Consider the following 17,323-nt stretch of genomic DNA (forward strand, 5'->3'; position numbering starts at 1 on the left):
CTTATGGGGTGTTAGCTTTCATAAGTCGAGGGATAGAGTTTAAGAGTCGCGATGTAATGATGCAGCTCTATAAAACTCTGGTTAGGCCACACTTGGAGTATTGTGTCCAGTTCTGGTCACCTCACTATAGGAAGGATGTGGAAGCATTGGAAAGGGTACAGAGGAGATTTACCAGGATGCTGCCTGGTTTAGAAAGTATGCATTATGATCAGAGATTAAGGGAGCTAGGGCTTTACTCTTTGGAGAGAAGGAGGATGAGAGGAGACATGATAGAGGTGTACAAGATAATAAGAGGAATAGATAGAGTGGATAGCCACCGCCTCTTCCCCAGGGCACCACTGCTCAATACAAGAGAACATGGCTTTAAGGTAAGGGGTGGGAAGTTCAAGGGAGATATTAGAGGAAGCTTTTTTACTCAGAGAGTGGTTGGTGCGTGGAATGCACTGCCTGAGTCAGTGGTGGAGGCAGATACACTAATGAAATTTAAGAGACTACTAGACAGGTATATGGAGGAATCTAAGGTGGGGCCTTATATGGGAGGCAGGGTTTGAAGGTCGGCACAACATTGTGGGCTGAAGGGCCTGTACTGTGCTGTACTATTCTATGTTCTATGTTGTTGCAGTGCATCTTGTAGATAGTACACACTGCTGCAACTGTTTGTAGATGGTGGAGGGATTGGACGCTTGTGGAAGGGGTACCAATCAAGTGGGCAGCCTTGTTCTGGATGGTGTTAAGCTTCTTGAGTGCTGATGGAGCTGCACTCATCCAGGCAAGTGGTGAGTATTCCATTAAACTCCTGACCTGAGCCTTGTAGATGGTGAACAGGCATTGGGGAGTCAGGAGGTGTGTTACACACCACAGGATTCCTAGCTATTGACCTGCTCTGGTAGCCACAGTGTTTATATGGCTAGACCAGTTCAGTTTCCTATCAATGGTAACTCCCAGGATGTTGACAGTCAGGGATTCAGTAACGGTGATGCCACTGAATGTCAAGGGATGATGGTTAGAGCCTCTCTTACTGGAGGTGGTCATTCCCTGGTACTTGTGAGGCTTGAATGTTACCTGCCACTCGTCAGCCCAAGCCTGGATATTGTTCAGGTCCTGCTGCATCTGGGTGTGAACTGCTTCACTATCTGAGGAGTCATGAATGGTGCAGGACATTGTGCAGTCAACTGCAAACATCCCCACTTCTGACCTTAAGACGAAAGGAAGGCCATTGATGAAGCAGCTGGAGATGAATTATTTCAGAATCTGAATCAGAATCAGGTTTAATATTACCTGTACATGTCGTGAAATTTATAAACTTTGTGGCAGAAGTACAATGCGATACATGAAAAATATATTTAAAAAACTGAATTACAGTAAGTATATGTATATTAAATAGTTAAAATCAGTAGTGCAAAACAGAAAAAAAATTAAATATTTAAATTTTACACCTTTGTGACTAGCGCTAAATACTCCTCTGTCATGTTCTAAGGTTTAGCACGGAGTATGTTGCCAAGACAAATCTTCCCACAACCGCCTTTCTTCATTTCTACCATCACTGAGGTACAGAAGTCTGAAGACCAACACTCAGATGTTTCAGAAACAGCTTCTGCCATCAGATTTCTGAACTGACTGTGTTCATACACGCTACCCTGTCATTCCTTCTCTTTGTACTATTTGTAAGTTTTATAATTGATGGGTATTTTATGTCTTTGCACTGTACTGCAGCCACAAAGCAAAAATTTTCACAAGGCAGTGATAATAAATCTGATTCTCATCCTTTGTAATCAGGCCACCTCCTTCTATACCTCTCTGACCTTCATAATAAATGACGAGTCATTTAATGGCTTGAGTGGAGATTGTCAATTTAACACCAATTAATGTTAAAAAAAAGGCTGCTTTTGTACTACCAGAGAAGTTCCACAAAAGAGCAGCTCAAAACTGCTCACTTCACAAAAGGAACTAGGTTGAAAGCATGAAATTCACTTCACACAGAAGACAAGATTCAAATGACACAACTTCATCTGTGGAGGATCTCAAAGTTCGAACTTAAAGTTTAAAGTAAATTTATTATCAAAGTGCATACTGTATATGTCACTATATACAAACCTGAAATTCATTTTCTTGTGGGCATTCACAGTAAATACAAAGAAACACAATAGAGTCAGTGAAAAACTGTGCACAACAACCAGTGTACGAAACACAACAAACTGTGCAAATACCAAAGGGGGAATAAGAAACAAATTAATAAATAATAAATATTGAGAAGATGAGTTGTGGAATCATTGAAAGTGAATCTATAGGTGGAATCAGTTCAGTACTCGGGTGAGTGAAGTTACCCTCATCTGGTTCAGGAGTCTTTTTAGCTGTGGGGTAATAAGTGATCCTGAATCTGGTGGTGCGGGTGCTGAGGCTCCTGTAACCCCTTCCTCATGGCAGCAGTGAGAAGAGATGGCGGGACTCTTACAGCCAACCAACAGAACTTCCGCACACACAAAATGCTGGAGGAGCTTCAGCAACAGTGTTTGCAACAGAACTTCTGTTTCAGCAGATCACATACACCCAAGATGACACGTAGCAGTTAACGGAAAAAAAAATTATTACTGATTTAAATACCGGAGCACTCTGCCTAGTGTGAAAGGCCATTATTCTCACAGTCAGACTGCTGACAGCCAATCAGTGCAGTCGATCAGGGTATTAGGCAAGCAGCTGTTCAGCCAGACTCAATCCCATTCATCAGTGGCTCTTTCTCTGACAGAGGAAAGAGGTGCTTAATTAAAAATCTTTAGGAATGGCTGATATTATTGCCCCTGTATTCATTATTGTCCACTGATTCTCTCTTTGACTTGTATTTTATTCTGCCATTAGTAATTTTTCCTGTTACTGCACTGATAGAAAACACTCATTTAACAAGTCAGCCTAATTTTATTTCTCATTATTATCTCATTTGCACCAGTTCATTTCCCTGTTTCTATTCTTCCCATGTTTATGAGAAAACATTTTTATCTTCTAATAATTCAGGAGACAATTTCTAGTTAATAAAGCTCTGTGTTCTTCCTCTTGTATTTCTACAAACAATACTGGTTTAACAACGGGGCCTCAAATAATGCTAAAACCCCGCCCAAAATCAGAATGGTTCATAACATTGAGTCTCTTCAAATGATACTCACTGGAATTCAGAAGAATTAGCCCGGATCTTATAGAAACATAAAATATTTCTGCATGGAATAGATCAAATCAAGGCAAGAAAGCTGTAAGTGAGACCAAAACCAGGAAGCATAGCCTCAAAATTTGGGGGAATAGATTTAGGGCAGAGATGAGGAGAAACAGCTTTTCCCAGAGAGTAGTCAATCTGTGGAATTCTCTGCCCTGGGAAGCAGTAGAGGCTACCTCATTAAATAGATTTAAGTTTGATAGATTATTGTATAGCAGGGGAATTAAGGGTTATGGGGGAAAAGGCAGGTAGGTGGAGCTCAGTCCACAGCCAGATCAGCCATGAACATACTGGATGGCAGAGCAGGCTCGATAGGCCAGATGGCCTACTCCTGCCCCTATTTCTCACATAACATTCCAAACTATGTCCAAAAATAAAAACAACTTGTACAGATATAAACGAAAATCAGAAATAATGCTAATTCAGTAACAGACACAAGAACATAAGAAACAGGAATAGAGGGACAATCTATATATATGCAGTGCCTATAAAAAGCATTCACCCGCCTTGGAAGTTTTCATGTTTTATTGTTTTGCAATATTGAATCACAGTGAGTTTAATTTGACTTTTTTGACTGATCAACAGAAAAAGACTCTTTCATGTCAAAGTGAAAACAAATCTCCACAAAGTGATCTAAATTAATCACAAATATAAAAGCACAAAATAATTGATTGCATAAGTATTCACCTCCTTTAATATGACAAGCCAAATCATCACTGGTGCAGCCAATTGGTTTTAGGCATCGCATAATTAGTTAAATTGAGGTCTGTTTTTGGAGACCCATGTGCCGTCAAGGTGTTTCAATTGATTGCAGTAAAAATAAACCTATATCTGGAAGGTCCAACTGCTGGTGAGTCAGTATCCTGGCAAAAACCACACCATGAAGACAAAAGAAAACTCCAAGCAACTCTGCAAAAAGGTTATTGAAAAGCACAATTCAGGAGATGAATACAAGAAAATTTCCAAGTCACTGAATATCCCTTGGAGTACAGTTAAGTCAATCATCAAGAAATGGAAAGAATATGGCACAGCTGTAAACCTGCCTAGAGCAGGCTGTCCTCAAAAACTGAGTGACCGTACAAGAAGGGGACTAGTGAGGGAGGCCACCAAGAGACCTATGACAACTCTGGAGGAGTCACAAGCTTCAGTGGCTGAGATGGGAGAGAGTGCACATACAACAACTGTTGTCCGGGTGATTCACCAGTTGCAGCTTTATGGGAGAGTGGCAAAGAGAAAGCCACTGCTGAAAAAAAATCTCACATGAAATCTCAGCTAGAGTTTGCCAGAAGGCACGTGGGAGACTCTGAAGTCAGCTGGAAGAAAGTTCTATTGTCTGATGAAACAAAAATTGAGCTTCTTGGCCATCACACTAAACACTATCTTTGGTGTAAGCCAAATACTGCACATCAAAAACACACCATCCCTACTGGGAACCATGGCATTGGCTGTATCATTCTGTACGGATGTTTCACTACAGCAGGCCCTGGAAGGCTTATGAAGATAGAGGATAAAATGAATGCAGCAAAGTACAGGGAAATCCTGGAGGAAAACCTGATGCAGTCTGCAAGAGAACTGCGACTTGGGAGAAGATCTGTTTTCCAGCAAGACAATGACCCTGAGTATAAAACCAAAGTGGAACAGAAGTGGCTTAAAAACAACAAAGTTAAACTCCTGGAGTGGCCAAGTCAGAGTCCAACCCTCAACCAAAATGAGAATTTATGGGTGGACTTGAAAAGGACGGTTCACTCACGATCCCCATGCAATCTGACAGAGTTTGAGCAGTTTTGTAATGAATGGGGAAAAATTGCAGTGTCCAGATGTGCAAAGCTCAAAGAGATATATCCACACAGACTCAAGGCTGTAATTGCTGCTAAAGGTGCATCTACTAAATATTGACTTATAGGGGATGAATCAATTATTGTGTTTTGTATTTGTAATTAATTTATATCACTTTGTAGAGACCTGTTTTCACTTTGACACGGAAGAGTCTTTTTCTGTTGATCAGTATCAGAAAAGCCAGATTAAATCCACTGTGATTCAACGTTGTGGAACAACAAAACATGAAAACCTCCACAGGATGGTTAATATGTTTTATAAGTACTGCATATAAAGTGAAATAAGCAATTAAATAAGCAGTGCAAAAAAAAAAGTAGTGAAGAGGTGTTCATGGGGTCAATCTCCATTCAGAAATCTGAATCTGAAAGTCCCCAAACCCCTGAATCCTCTTTTCGTGCAAATGCCTGTCAGGCTCTACCCCACAGCTGGAAGGTCCAATGTTTCATGAATCTCCGAAATAATTCCTCATCTCAATCTTAAACCCCTTAATCTGAAACTACAGTATGTTACTCCAACATGGGAAACATCTTCTCAGTATCCATCCCATAAATCCCTCATAATCTAATGTGATTTGATTGCATCCCATTTAATTCTTCTGTGCTTCAATGTGGTTTTCCGTTCTTCTGTACTTCAACAGGGCCAACTTGCTCAAGCTTTCTTCATACATGGACTTCTTCATCACAGGAATCATAGAAACATAGAAAACCTACAGCGCAATACAGACCCTTTGGCCCACAATGCTGCGCCAAACACGTATTTACTTTAGAAATTACCTAGGGTTACCCATAACCCGCTATTTTTCTAAGCTCCATGTACCTGTCCAGGAGTCTCTTACAAGACCCTAACGTATCCGCCTTCACCACCGTTACCGGCAGCCCATTCCACGCACTCATCACTCTCTGTGTAAAAAACTTACCCCTGACATCTCCTCTGTACCTATTTCCAAGCACCTTAAAACTGTGACCTGGTGATATCCATCGCACAGGCAGTACAGAGTCTCACACTATCAAGTTCAGGAACAGCTAATTCCCTGCAGCCATTTGTTTCTTGAACCAACCAGCATAGTCTAAATCACTGCAGTTTACCAATATTGTGTACACTTTGATCATTTTATACTAGTTAGCTTTTTAAAATTGTTTTCAGTTGTTCTTTCTTATAAAAATTCTGTATTATTTTTAATTTATGTTTTTCTTGTAAATGCTGCCCATGATGCTGCTGCAAGTAAGTTTTGCACCACACCTGTACATACATGTACTTGTGTATATGACAATAAATTTTGCCTTGGCCTTGGAACTTGCTCTACACTAATGTCATCTTTTGATTTTGAAATAAATTAAATATACTCTGCTTATTAACAGATCAAACATAAAAAATGTTTTAGCTAGCTTATTGGGTGCAGCTTGTTATGAACAACATCACCATGGACTTTATGACATTTTTACAGTCAGTTTTCAGACACCAGTCTATTAATAGTAAGCACATGAATAAGAAGTAACTGTTTCTACTTTTGAATTCTGTCAATTTTTGCCATAATTCTTGGCTAAGGATTTGTAAATGCTCAATTATTGAACATTTTTTCCAAATAATAACATTTTATGAGGAGCTGAAGAAACAAAACGCAGAACAAATTTCAGCCAGACACAAAATCAATAATGTCAAAGAATGAGTTTTGTAATTATAAGGCACTTTAAAATTAGTAGAATGTAATCCATAGAGTTGTAATTCAAAATGTGATCACTATGTAAAAGGTAAACATTAAAGAGGTGATCCAAAGTTTGATTATGGAGGTGGTTTTATGGAAGATTATACAACTGAAGAGGAAAGTTAATTTAGTCTTAAAGGAAAAAGAGGAATGGAGAGAACAGAGGCCTAAGGAATATATTTCAGAGCATGAAGTCTGGGTCTTGACCTGAATCGTCAACTCTTTATTCCTCTCCAGAGATGTTGCCTTACCTGCTGAGCTCCTCCAGCATTTTTTGTGTGGTGCTCTGGATTTCCAGCATCTACCGAATTTCATGTGTTCAAGACAATGACAAGGATGAACTCTTGTTTAAACTGGAAGCCAATGCAATTCAGCAAATATGGGTGTTTGGAACCGGATACGAGGTGTGGTGTATGCAGTATAGCCCTTGAATAACATCAGGCTGAACCAGGGAGAACAGCCAGGACTGGATTTATGGTATAGTCAGGTCTGGAGTGTATTAGAGCAGACAACAAAGGCACACATGAGTCAAGCAAAGGTTAAAAAAAAAGCAACCTTCGTGATGATGTAGATGTGAAGTCCAAAGGTTATTTCAGGACATACCTTGGAAAAATACCATACTTAATAGCAGCACTGAGGAGGTTACAGGTCTTGCTGATTATAGGGACTTGTTAAATTGCAACTTCATGGAATTTCACCTGTGACTTATTTATTGTTTACAGTATATTAAAGGCAAAGGTAAAAAGGAATGTTGTATGCAATGAATATGACAGTAAATATGAAACCATAAAGATTTTTATTTATAAACACAAAATACCCTGCAGATGCTCGGGTCAAAGCAACACTCACAACACACTGGAGGAACTCAGCAGGTCGGGCAGCGTCCGTGGAAACGATCAACATAAGCATCCTTTAATTATAAGTACCCTTTTGTTTTTACTTTCAGTCCTGCAATCAAGTGTCCCCAGCACTTTGCCAAGCTCTTTTACACTGTAACTATGCAACAAATAAAAGATCTTTCATATACAGTAACAGAAACAAAAAAACAATTTGTGTAGGTCCTAAAGGAAATTGAATGAAATATTTAAGCTCATGCAGGTCAAATAGAGGCCAGCAAAATAATGGAAAATTTTGAGAGTGCTGAAATCGCAAAGAATATTTCTTGTATTCCTTTCTACATTTATTTTCATTTCAAATGTAGAGAGACAATGTGAACAAGAAAAGTTTATTTAAATCCATGTCGAAAGATAATTCTGCAGGGGAACAGAATGATGTATTGACATAGACCATACCAACCACACACCGGTTTCAAATAAGATTCATTTCTTGAGAAGCACCAAATTTACATTTTGTGACCTTAAAGATCCTACTTTATCATATCTGGTTGACACTTGCTTTTTTACAATGTGGAAATGTTAAGGATGTCACATTTAATGTTTGCACTTGGGAGAGTTTATATTACTAGCTTTTGCCAATTGCGATCACCCACTGAATTGCACTCCCCAGGTATTTCATCTTGGGTTCTGTCTCATTTAATGTTCCTGCTGAATCAAAAACCATCACAAGAAAAGCCAGAATTGAACACCCTAACCAGTTAATTAATATCATGATAAATTATAAAACATTCAGGATTTTTTTAAAATATAAAAGTAAAATTTGAAGTAACTAACCTAGCAGGACAGAGGAGATATATGGAGAAAGGCTGATAAAATTACGAGTGATTTTCAGGCAGTATCAACAACAGTTTCAATGGCCAGTGAGGGGTAATGGAAATGGAGACATGGTTTTCATTGCAAGAACAAAAGTATACATTGGAAGACTTTTTTTTTTATTCAGAGCATTATCAGGGAACTTTAATTTTACTATAACAAATGACTGTGTTTAATAGACTCCTGTGCCAAAATCCCCAACAAAGAAAGAAGGACCCATAAAGATGTGTGGTATTCATCTGGACTTATTGTACAAGAACATTGTGTGATGTGTTACTGATTTGGACACCAGTTCCTCCTGTTGGGCTACAAAAAGGGGATTAAAAAACTCAAAAGTGATGGATTAAAAGATGGAGTTTAACCTGAAAAACTGTGAAGTGATTCACTATGGTAGGTCGAACTTGAAAGCAGTATAGGGTTAATGGCAGGATTCTGAGCACTGCAGAGGAACAGAGGGAACTCGGGGACTATGTCCATAGATAGCTGAAAATTACCACTCAAGTTTGACAGGGTTGTTCAGAAGGCTTTTGGTGTGTTGGCCTTCATTAGTCGGAGGACTGAGTTCAACAGCCGCAAGGTAATGCTGCAGCTCTATAAAACGCTGGTTAGACCACACTTGGAATACTGTGTTCAGCAATGGTTGCCTCATTATAGGAAGGATGTGGCAGTTTTAGAGAGAGGGCAAAGGAGATTTACCAGGACGCTGTCTGGATACCAGAGCATGTCTTATGAAGATAGGTTACATTAAGCGAGCTAGAGGTTTTCTCTTCAGAGAGAAAGACAAGAGGTGACTTGATGGAAGTGTATAAGAAGATAAGAGGCATAGATAGAGTGGACAGATATCTTCCCAGGGTGGCAATGGCTAAAAAGAAGAGGTATAATTTTAAGGTGATTGGAGGAAAGTAAAGGGAAGGTAAATTTTTTTTACACAGAGAGTGATAGGTACGTGGCACAGATACCTAGGGATATTTAAATAGGTACATGAATAACAGAAAAATGGAGGACTATATGGGAGGGAAGGGTTAGTTTGAACTTAGAATAGATTGAAAGGTCAGCACAACATTGTGGGCTGAAGGGCCTGCACTGTGCTGTAATGTTGAATGTTCTATGTTGTAAAACATGCAGAAATATTGTGCCGTTTTCTGGACCAGAAATCCAACCCCACCCTCATCAACACCAGTTCAGAGACTACTTGATTCTCTGTAAGGAGAACTAAAATTCCCAGAACTTTGCCCTTCCCAAAAAATAAACCTCCAGTCACATTAATCATTCTTCAACTGCTGGGAGCAGCTTTCCAAAGAGATTTCAAAAAGTGCCCATCACCACATGGCTGCGGGATTGAGATTCTTGCCTTTACACAGCCATTACTGCCAGCTTACTCAATATTGGTTATTCAAATATCTTAATGACATTACAACTTCATTGTGACTACATAATGAGCCTAAAAAAATCTTGTCCTTTCTTTCCAATTTCCCCAGATTTCTATAATGTTTTAACTTTCTCCAAAAAGCTGTGGGTCAGTGCAAGTCACACTCACCTTTAAATCAGAAGGGGAGAAAAATTGTACTTCTGTGTCTGAAACTACCACCAAAACCCTAGACTTACAATCCAGTGAACTACTGAGGGAATTTTGGAGATTTTACTTCCAGGATGAATCACCTTTCATTTGGCTCTATGTTAAGAAAGACCATGGTGGTTTTGCCTGGGGTCCTGGCCAATATTGTTCCCTCTTTTGTCATCACTGGATTATCTGATCCATCAACAGCAGGACAAGGGTTCCCAACCTTTTTTATGCCAATGGACCCCCACCATTAACCGAGAGGTCTGTGGACCCCTGGTTGGGAAGCCCTCCTGTAGGACATGTACATGTCCAGGACAAAGAATTGGGCAGGAAAAATCACCGCGGACATTATCCACTCTGCAAACTGCCTTCTCCAAAGGTTCCCTTCTGGAAAGCACTATAAGGCTATTAAACAAAAACTTCACACCTTCTTAAAAGTTTCTTCCCCCAGGTAGTTAACCTGAGCAACCATTCTACTTTGTTGCACTCACAACACGCTGGAGGAAATCAGCAGGTCGGACAGCATCCGTGGAAACGATCAGTCAACGTTTCGGGCCGGAACCCCTACCCAACCTGCTGAGGTCCTCCAGCGTGTTGTGAGTGCTGCTTTGACCCCAGCATCTGCAGAGTATTTTGTGCTTACGATTCTACTTTGTACCCCTCCCCCGCCCTGCTTTGTCTACTACCCGTCACTGCACTGCAAACACTTTAAACCATTTTTTAACACAAGATGTTGCAATCAGTCTTGTCAAAGGCCACACAGAGACGGATGATAAGGTGGAGGGAGAGTGTGCACTGAGAGCATCCGAACCACTGTGTTTGTGTTTAAAATGGGATCTTGCTGTGTGCACAAATGAGGAGGACTTTCTTTTGTCAGAGCCTGTGCCCCTCAGCTATGTGGAGTACTTCACCATGTATTCAACCTGAGCCTGAGGCTCCGGAGGGTTCCTGTACTGTGGAAGACATCCTGCCTCATCCCTGTGCCGAAGACGCTGCGCCCCAGCGGCCTCAATGACTACAGACCGGTGGCATTGACCTCCCACAACATGAAGACCCTGGAGAGACTTGTTCTGGAGCTGCTCCGACCTATGGTCAGGCCACACTTAGATCCCCTCCAGTTTACCTACCAGCCCCGACTAGGAGTTGAGAATGTCATCGTCTTCCTGCTGAACCGTGTCTACGCCCATCTGGACAAGCCACAAGCACTGTGAGGGTCATGTTTTCTGACTTCTCCAGTGCGTTCAACACCATCCGCCCTGCTCTGCTGGGGGAGAAGCTGACAGCGATGCAGGTGGATGCTTCCCTGGTATCATGGATTCTTGATTACCTCACTGGCAGACCACAGTACGTGTGCTTGCAACACTGTGTGTCCGACAGAGTGATCAGCAGAACTGGGGCTCCACAGGGGACTGTCTTGTCTCCCTTTCTCTTCACCATTTACACCTCGGACTTCAACTACTGCACAGTCTTGTCATCTTCAGAAGTTTTCGGATGACTCTGCCATAGTTGGATGCATCAGCAAGGGAGATGAGGCTGAGTACAGGGCTACGGTAGGAAACTTTGTCACATGGTGTGAGCAGAATTATCTGCAGCTTAATGTGAAAAAGACAAGGAGCTGGTGGTAGACCTGAGGAGAGCTAAGGTACCGGTGACCCCTGTTTCCATCCAGGGGGTCAGTGTGGACATGGTGGAGGATTACAAATACCTGGGGATACGAATTGACAATAAACTGGACTGGTCAAAGAACACTGAGGCTGTCTACAAGAAGGGTCAGAGCCGTCTCTATTTCCTGAGGAGACTGAGGGCCTTTAACATCTGCCGGACGATGCTGAGGATGTTCTACGAGTCTGTGGTGGCCAGTGCTATCATGTTTGCTGTTGTGTGCTGAGGCAGCAGGCTGAGGTTAGCAGACACCAAAAGAATCAACAATCTCATTTGTAAGGCCAGTGATGTTGTGGGGATGGAACTGGACTCTCTGACAGTGGTGTCTGAAAAGAGGATGCTGTCCAAGTTGCATGCCATCTTGGACAATGTCTCCCATCCACTACATAATGTACTGGGTGGGCACAGGAGTACATTCAGCCAGAGATTCATTCCACCAAGATGCAGCACTGAGCATCATAGGAAGTCATTCCTGCCTGTGGCCATCAAACTTTACAACTCCTCCTTTGGAGGGTCAGACATCCTGAGCCAATAGGCTGGTCCTGGACTTATTTCATAATTTACTGGCATAATTTAGTTATTACTATTTAACTACTTATGGTTCTATTACTATTTATTACTTATGGAGCAACTGTAACGAAAACCAATTTCCCCCGGGATTAATAAAGTATGACTATGTGAATCTGTGGAATTCAATACCATGGGGTTGAGAGGGATATTAAGTCAGCCATGATCAAATGGAGAAGAGTTTCAATGGGCCGAAAGGCCTAATTCTACGCCAATATCTTGCGATCATCATGTTTTTGACATTTCTGACTGCACTTCAACCATATTACACTGAATGCAAAGTGCTTTTGAATGTTGAGCAATCCATAAAAATGCGAGCTCTCTCTTCATTTACGGGCAGTAATCGATGATTCATGATTTATTATTAACCGAACCACAGCCAAGATTCAATTACAAAACAATTTTACACCTCAGAAGATCTTATGACCTTACATTTAGAAAGTAATTTCCATACCGTCATTCCTTCAGGCTGAAAAAAGGTATCAGCCAAGGGACTAAACAATTTATTTTAATAAGGTAACACTTTCTTCCCGCATGTCATATAGCTTGGCTGAATATCATGTTATACTTGGTGATCAGCTGACATAAATCCTTCACCTTTCAGCAAACCACCATGTCACCGGTGCCAGCAAGATTAAATTTCAACGGCACAACAGTTTTACCTCATTAAAGCCAAAAAGTTGACGGGCAAATTTACTGCTCGTGTGTCAGCAATACTGCTGACTCTGGAATGGTTTATGTTCTGAGTATGAGAAAACTCCAAACAGCTGTTGTCAGTAATTTTCTCCAGAGTTTCATACAGGCAGAAAATTTTATAAGATGACTGAGTAGCAAAATCTGCTCCATATTATAACAATCTATTTTATCAGAGCTACGGTAATAAATTAACACATCATTTAAAAATCTTAATTTTGAAGCAGTATTCTCACTTGCTGTATATTAAAGAAAATTTAAAAAAACAGATGCTGGAAATCTGAAAGACAAGTTTCTGGAAATACTCAGCAGGTCAGGCAATGTTTTGGCATATTCTGCTTTAAAAAAAAATTTCCCACTTACATGAGCATCTTTCTGCCTTTGTACCCAATAGCACACTTCCACCTCTCTTGCAGCACAAGATTGTAATGGCCAAATGCAACTAACTAGATTGATCAAAATAGCATAGCCCTTTGTTTCACAGATAATCAAGTACAAATTTTGAAATATTGAGAAAACAGACCTGATAAGCAGAAGCACAGGAGAAGTTAATTTTAAGAAACTTTGTGAGGACTGAAGCTGGAATGCAGGAAGGTCTTGGCCTGAAACGTTAACTGTTCATTCATTTCTATTGATGCTGCCTAACCTGCTGAGATCCTTCAACATTTTGCGGAGTTGCTTTGGACTTCCAACGTATGCAGACTTCCTCGTGAATATGAAATTGTAATACATTGGGATGTGGGAACGCGTGGAAGACGTTCAGCCTCTGAAGCTTGCGCACTGACTTTTTTGTGAATTCTTTAAAAGTAAATGTGCATCAGGTGCACTCCTGTGAAAAGCTACAGGCTAAAGTACTCTACTGAAATCTCTGTCACAAATGTACATCCACACTCAACTGTTGGTCTGGTTAGCTTCATTAACCACTTTGCAAAACTGCACACCAGATATTCAACTTTTGAATGGAAATGTCTTACCACTTCACAATCCGGGATCATCTTGATTAGGAGATACAGGCTGAACCACGGATTCTTTTAATTGTAGCTACATCACTTTCTCTTATAATCCTGCACAGCCATTTTTCATGTAACACCATAAACGTTATGTCTCTTTCAGACAAACTGTCTACATAATTATCTTTTCTTTTCTATAGCAACACCCTGACTCATCTCACAAATGCAAAATATACCACATGCTCTGAATAACAATGTGGTACCTATGACTATACAGATGAACATTCAGAGGAATAGCAAGATATTTGCAGAACACTTCGTTTGCTATTTATGAATGTGTATGGGGTGCGACATGAATGTGTAGTGGTTAACGCAACACTATTACAGCTCAGAGTGTCAGATTTTGGAGTTCAAATCCAACGTCATCTATAAGGAAACAACAGGAATTCTGCAGATGCTGGATGCTGTCATCTATAAGGAGTCTGTGCATCCTCCCCGTGGAATGAGTGGGTTTTCTCCAGGTGCTTTGGTTTCCTCTCACAGTCCGAAGACACACCGGTTTGTAGGTTATTTTGTTATTGTAAATTGTTCTGTGATTAGGCTAGGGTTAAATCATGGGTTGCTAGGCAGCACGGCTTGAAGGGCAAGAAGGGCCTATTCCGCACTGTGTCTCAATAAATAAAGAAAGAAGATTAGTACTATCACAAAATAAAAGCATAAGAGGGGAGATAATTATTTTTGGAGAGAAGGAGAGTGAGTGTCAAAGAAAGTACATTGGAAGCAAATTCAAAATTAATTCTCAGCAGGCAGATATCTAAATATTTGAAGGGAGAAGTTCTGCAAGACCAGGAATCTAACCATGAGCTTTTCCACAGAGGTTTGTGGCACAGGTATAATATATCTTATTCAGTTTTATTTATCACGTGTACGTGGAAATGTACAGGGAAATGCATCATTTGCACTAACAATCAACAAATCCATGGATGTGCTAAGGGCAGCCTGTAAATGTCGCCACACATTCCGGTGCCAATATAACATGCCCACAATGCTCGGCAGAACATACCAGGCGACAGAACAATAACAGCAAAACAAGTCCCTTACCATCCTCCCTCCCACCCATTACATACACAGTCTTCTAACCCCACGACAGGCTGTCTACGACCTCCAACTGACTCATGGATTTGCAAACACTGGGCTCCGTCTTCCCCAGCAGATTCACAAAAATTCACTGGGATTATCTGGCTTTGCTTTTATATTTGAAGCAACTTCTAAAGATATAAGTAAGATCATAGAGTTTTTGCCCCCTTCTGATAGGAAGCCTATGCCCTGTAGATGACACGAGATAGAATGGAAAGGAAAAAGAAATCAGTAACTCAGTAATTCAACTGGATGAATGGAATTTACACAAAACATAATCAAAATGTTTCTGTTTCTCCACACACTACCCCCCTCTGCTGGCAGGAGTGAGATGGGATCCTCAGCAGAAAAGTCATTGATACAAACCAGAAACCTCCACTGAGACATTTCCAAAGATCAGCATTGTGCACTACAGTATAACTGCTTTGTAAAAATTCTCAGTGGAAAAGACTAAACTGTCAAAATTCAAACAATATAAATTTACTCATTGCATTAAAACAAAAATTACCCAATGCATTACACTCTTAAAATCTCCAAAAGTCCCCAGTAAGTAACTCAAAGATGAAGACAAAGGTTCAGGAGAATGGGGAATATGCTTGGGAAGGCTAAAGGATTAGCTGTATTCTTTCCTCAAAATACAGCTAATCTTTTAGCCTTCCCAAGCATGTTCCCTGTTCTCCTGAACCTTTGTTCACTTCTTAAGAGTTACTTACTGAGGATTTTTGGAGATTTTAACAAAATACTAATATAATGCATATTTCCATGACGTGAATTGGCTCTGACGTGATAGACGAATCAGGGAACACAATCTGCATTCTGTAGATTGCATTGGTTATAGTGTGATATGTGCCTTGAAGGCAACTACAGCCTGTTCTGTTATCACACAGCTTTCTACAACATGAGGATACTTAGGAAAATAACTTTTGCATTATAGCAGGACTGTTTCATCAATAACTCCTGTGCAGGTTTGTAGGTTAACCGTCCTTCTTGTGTGTAGTTAGTGTCAGAACTGGTGGGGGGGGGGGGGGGGGTGTTGGAACAGAATATGGTTACAATGAAAAATGGAATTGGTGTAGAATGGTTGGCAAGGGCTCAGTGGGCTGAGTGGCCTTTATCTCCGTTGTCTGCCTCCATAATTTGACTTTGATTTATCTGAGAGTGTGCACTTTAAATCCAAGTACACATCCACATGAGCAGATTTTAGTGTCTGTTTGGGGCTTCAGCTGAAGTGAGATAACATCAACAGGGGTCAAATCTTCACCAAGAACATTAAGAAGCTGCTGAAGATGCAAATACCTTTGTCATTGCTTGCTGCTGGATTATGACCAGATTTGGATTTATCGAAGGTGTTAAAGCTCTGACTGCGCCTGTTGTTGGCATTGGTGGACACACGAGTCTTGGTCTCACTGCCTGCAGCTGACAATCTCGTGGTGGGTGCTGGAAGCCTGGAGTTAAACAGATAAAAACAGGAGGTAACCAACCAAACTGAAAACCACTAACATTGAACAGAACAATGCGAAGCAAGATTGTTACCAAACAAAAACTCATACCAATGACATAGTTCCTAATTCAGACACATTTCACAGTGCTGACGTCAATATGGTGCCATGAACACTGATGAGGATACACCGCATGCTACTGTATTAAAATCATGTAATCTAAATTAAATGTTTGAGGAGACACATATGCAGCTCATGAATGGAAATCTTGTCCTAACATTTGGTCAGATGGCAGTCAAGTGAAGACATTAAAGTAAATTGAAGTGAATCTTCATTGAATCATACTGGGGAGGAAGATGAAGGAAGTCCCCTCCAACATGACTATGGCATTCAGAGTCCTTGATGGACCGAGATGCAAATGAATCTTAGTATCAACAGGCTGAATTAACATAATTTTAAAGAGCTCCTCTCTAACAAATTAATTTATTGTCTCAAAGACCTCTTACATATGCTTAACAAGGTATCAGAACAGTAGAAGATCTCCAGTCCAAAATATATTGTTCATATATTCAGAATTCTAGCCAAAATGGATTATTACTTTTCCTGCACAGCTCGGTCCCATACATGTGCATAAATATGATAAATGATTATTTTTCAATTGTTGTGCAAAGAATATGTACAGTAGTATAACATTATATGAATTCCAGCAGATATACAAAAACAGCATTATAAAAAGGTTAGGATCAGTACAATCTAAGTTCTTCAAAACTGCATTTCCTCTAGAATTCAGACTGGAGATCTGCTGTAAAACACTGTTCAGTCGTATTCTTCAGACTATTTGCCATTTACAAAATTGAAAAGTAGGTGT

The 17,323-nt window shown here is 40.4% G+C and overlaps 1 protein-coding gene across 9 annotated transcripts in view; it reads right to left on the minus strand.

Moving 5' to 3' along the window:
• Window positions 1–17,323, minus strand: part of nav2a (neuron navigator 2a) — a 523,153-nt gene that overhangs the window by 320,201 nt on the left and 185,629 nt on the right. For all 9 annotated transcript variants that reach the window (XM_072272755.1, XM_072272756.1, XM_072272754.1 and 6 more), the window contains one exon: window positions 16,313–16,461. In XM_072272755.1, the coding sequence (XP_072128856.1) occupies window positions 16,313–16,461 (149 nt within the window). The remainder of the gene's footprint in view (window positions 1–16,312; window positions 16,462–17,323) is intronic.

Source organism: Mobula birostris, chromosome 11, assembly GCF_030028105.1.
Source record: "Mobula birostris isolate sMobBir1 chromosome 11, sMobBir1.hap1, whole genome shotgun sequence".
Classification (NCBI taxonomy): Eukaryota; Metazoa; Chordata; class Chondrichthyes; order Myliobatiformes; family Myliobatidae; genus Mobula; species Mobula birostris.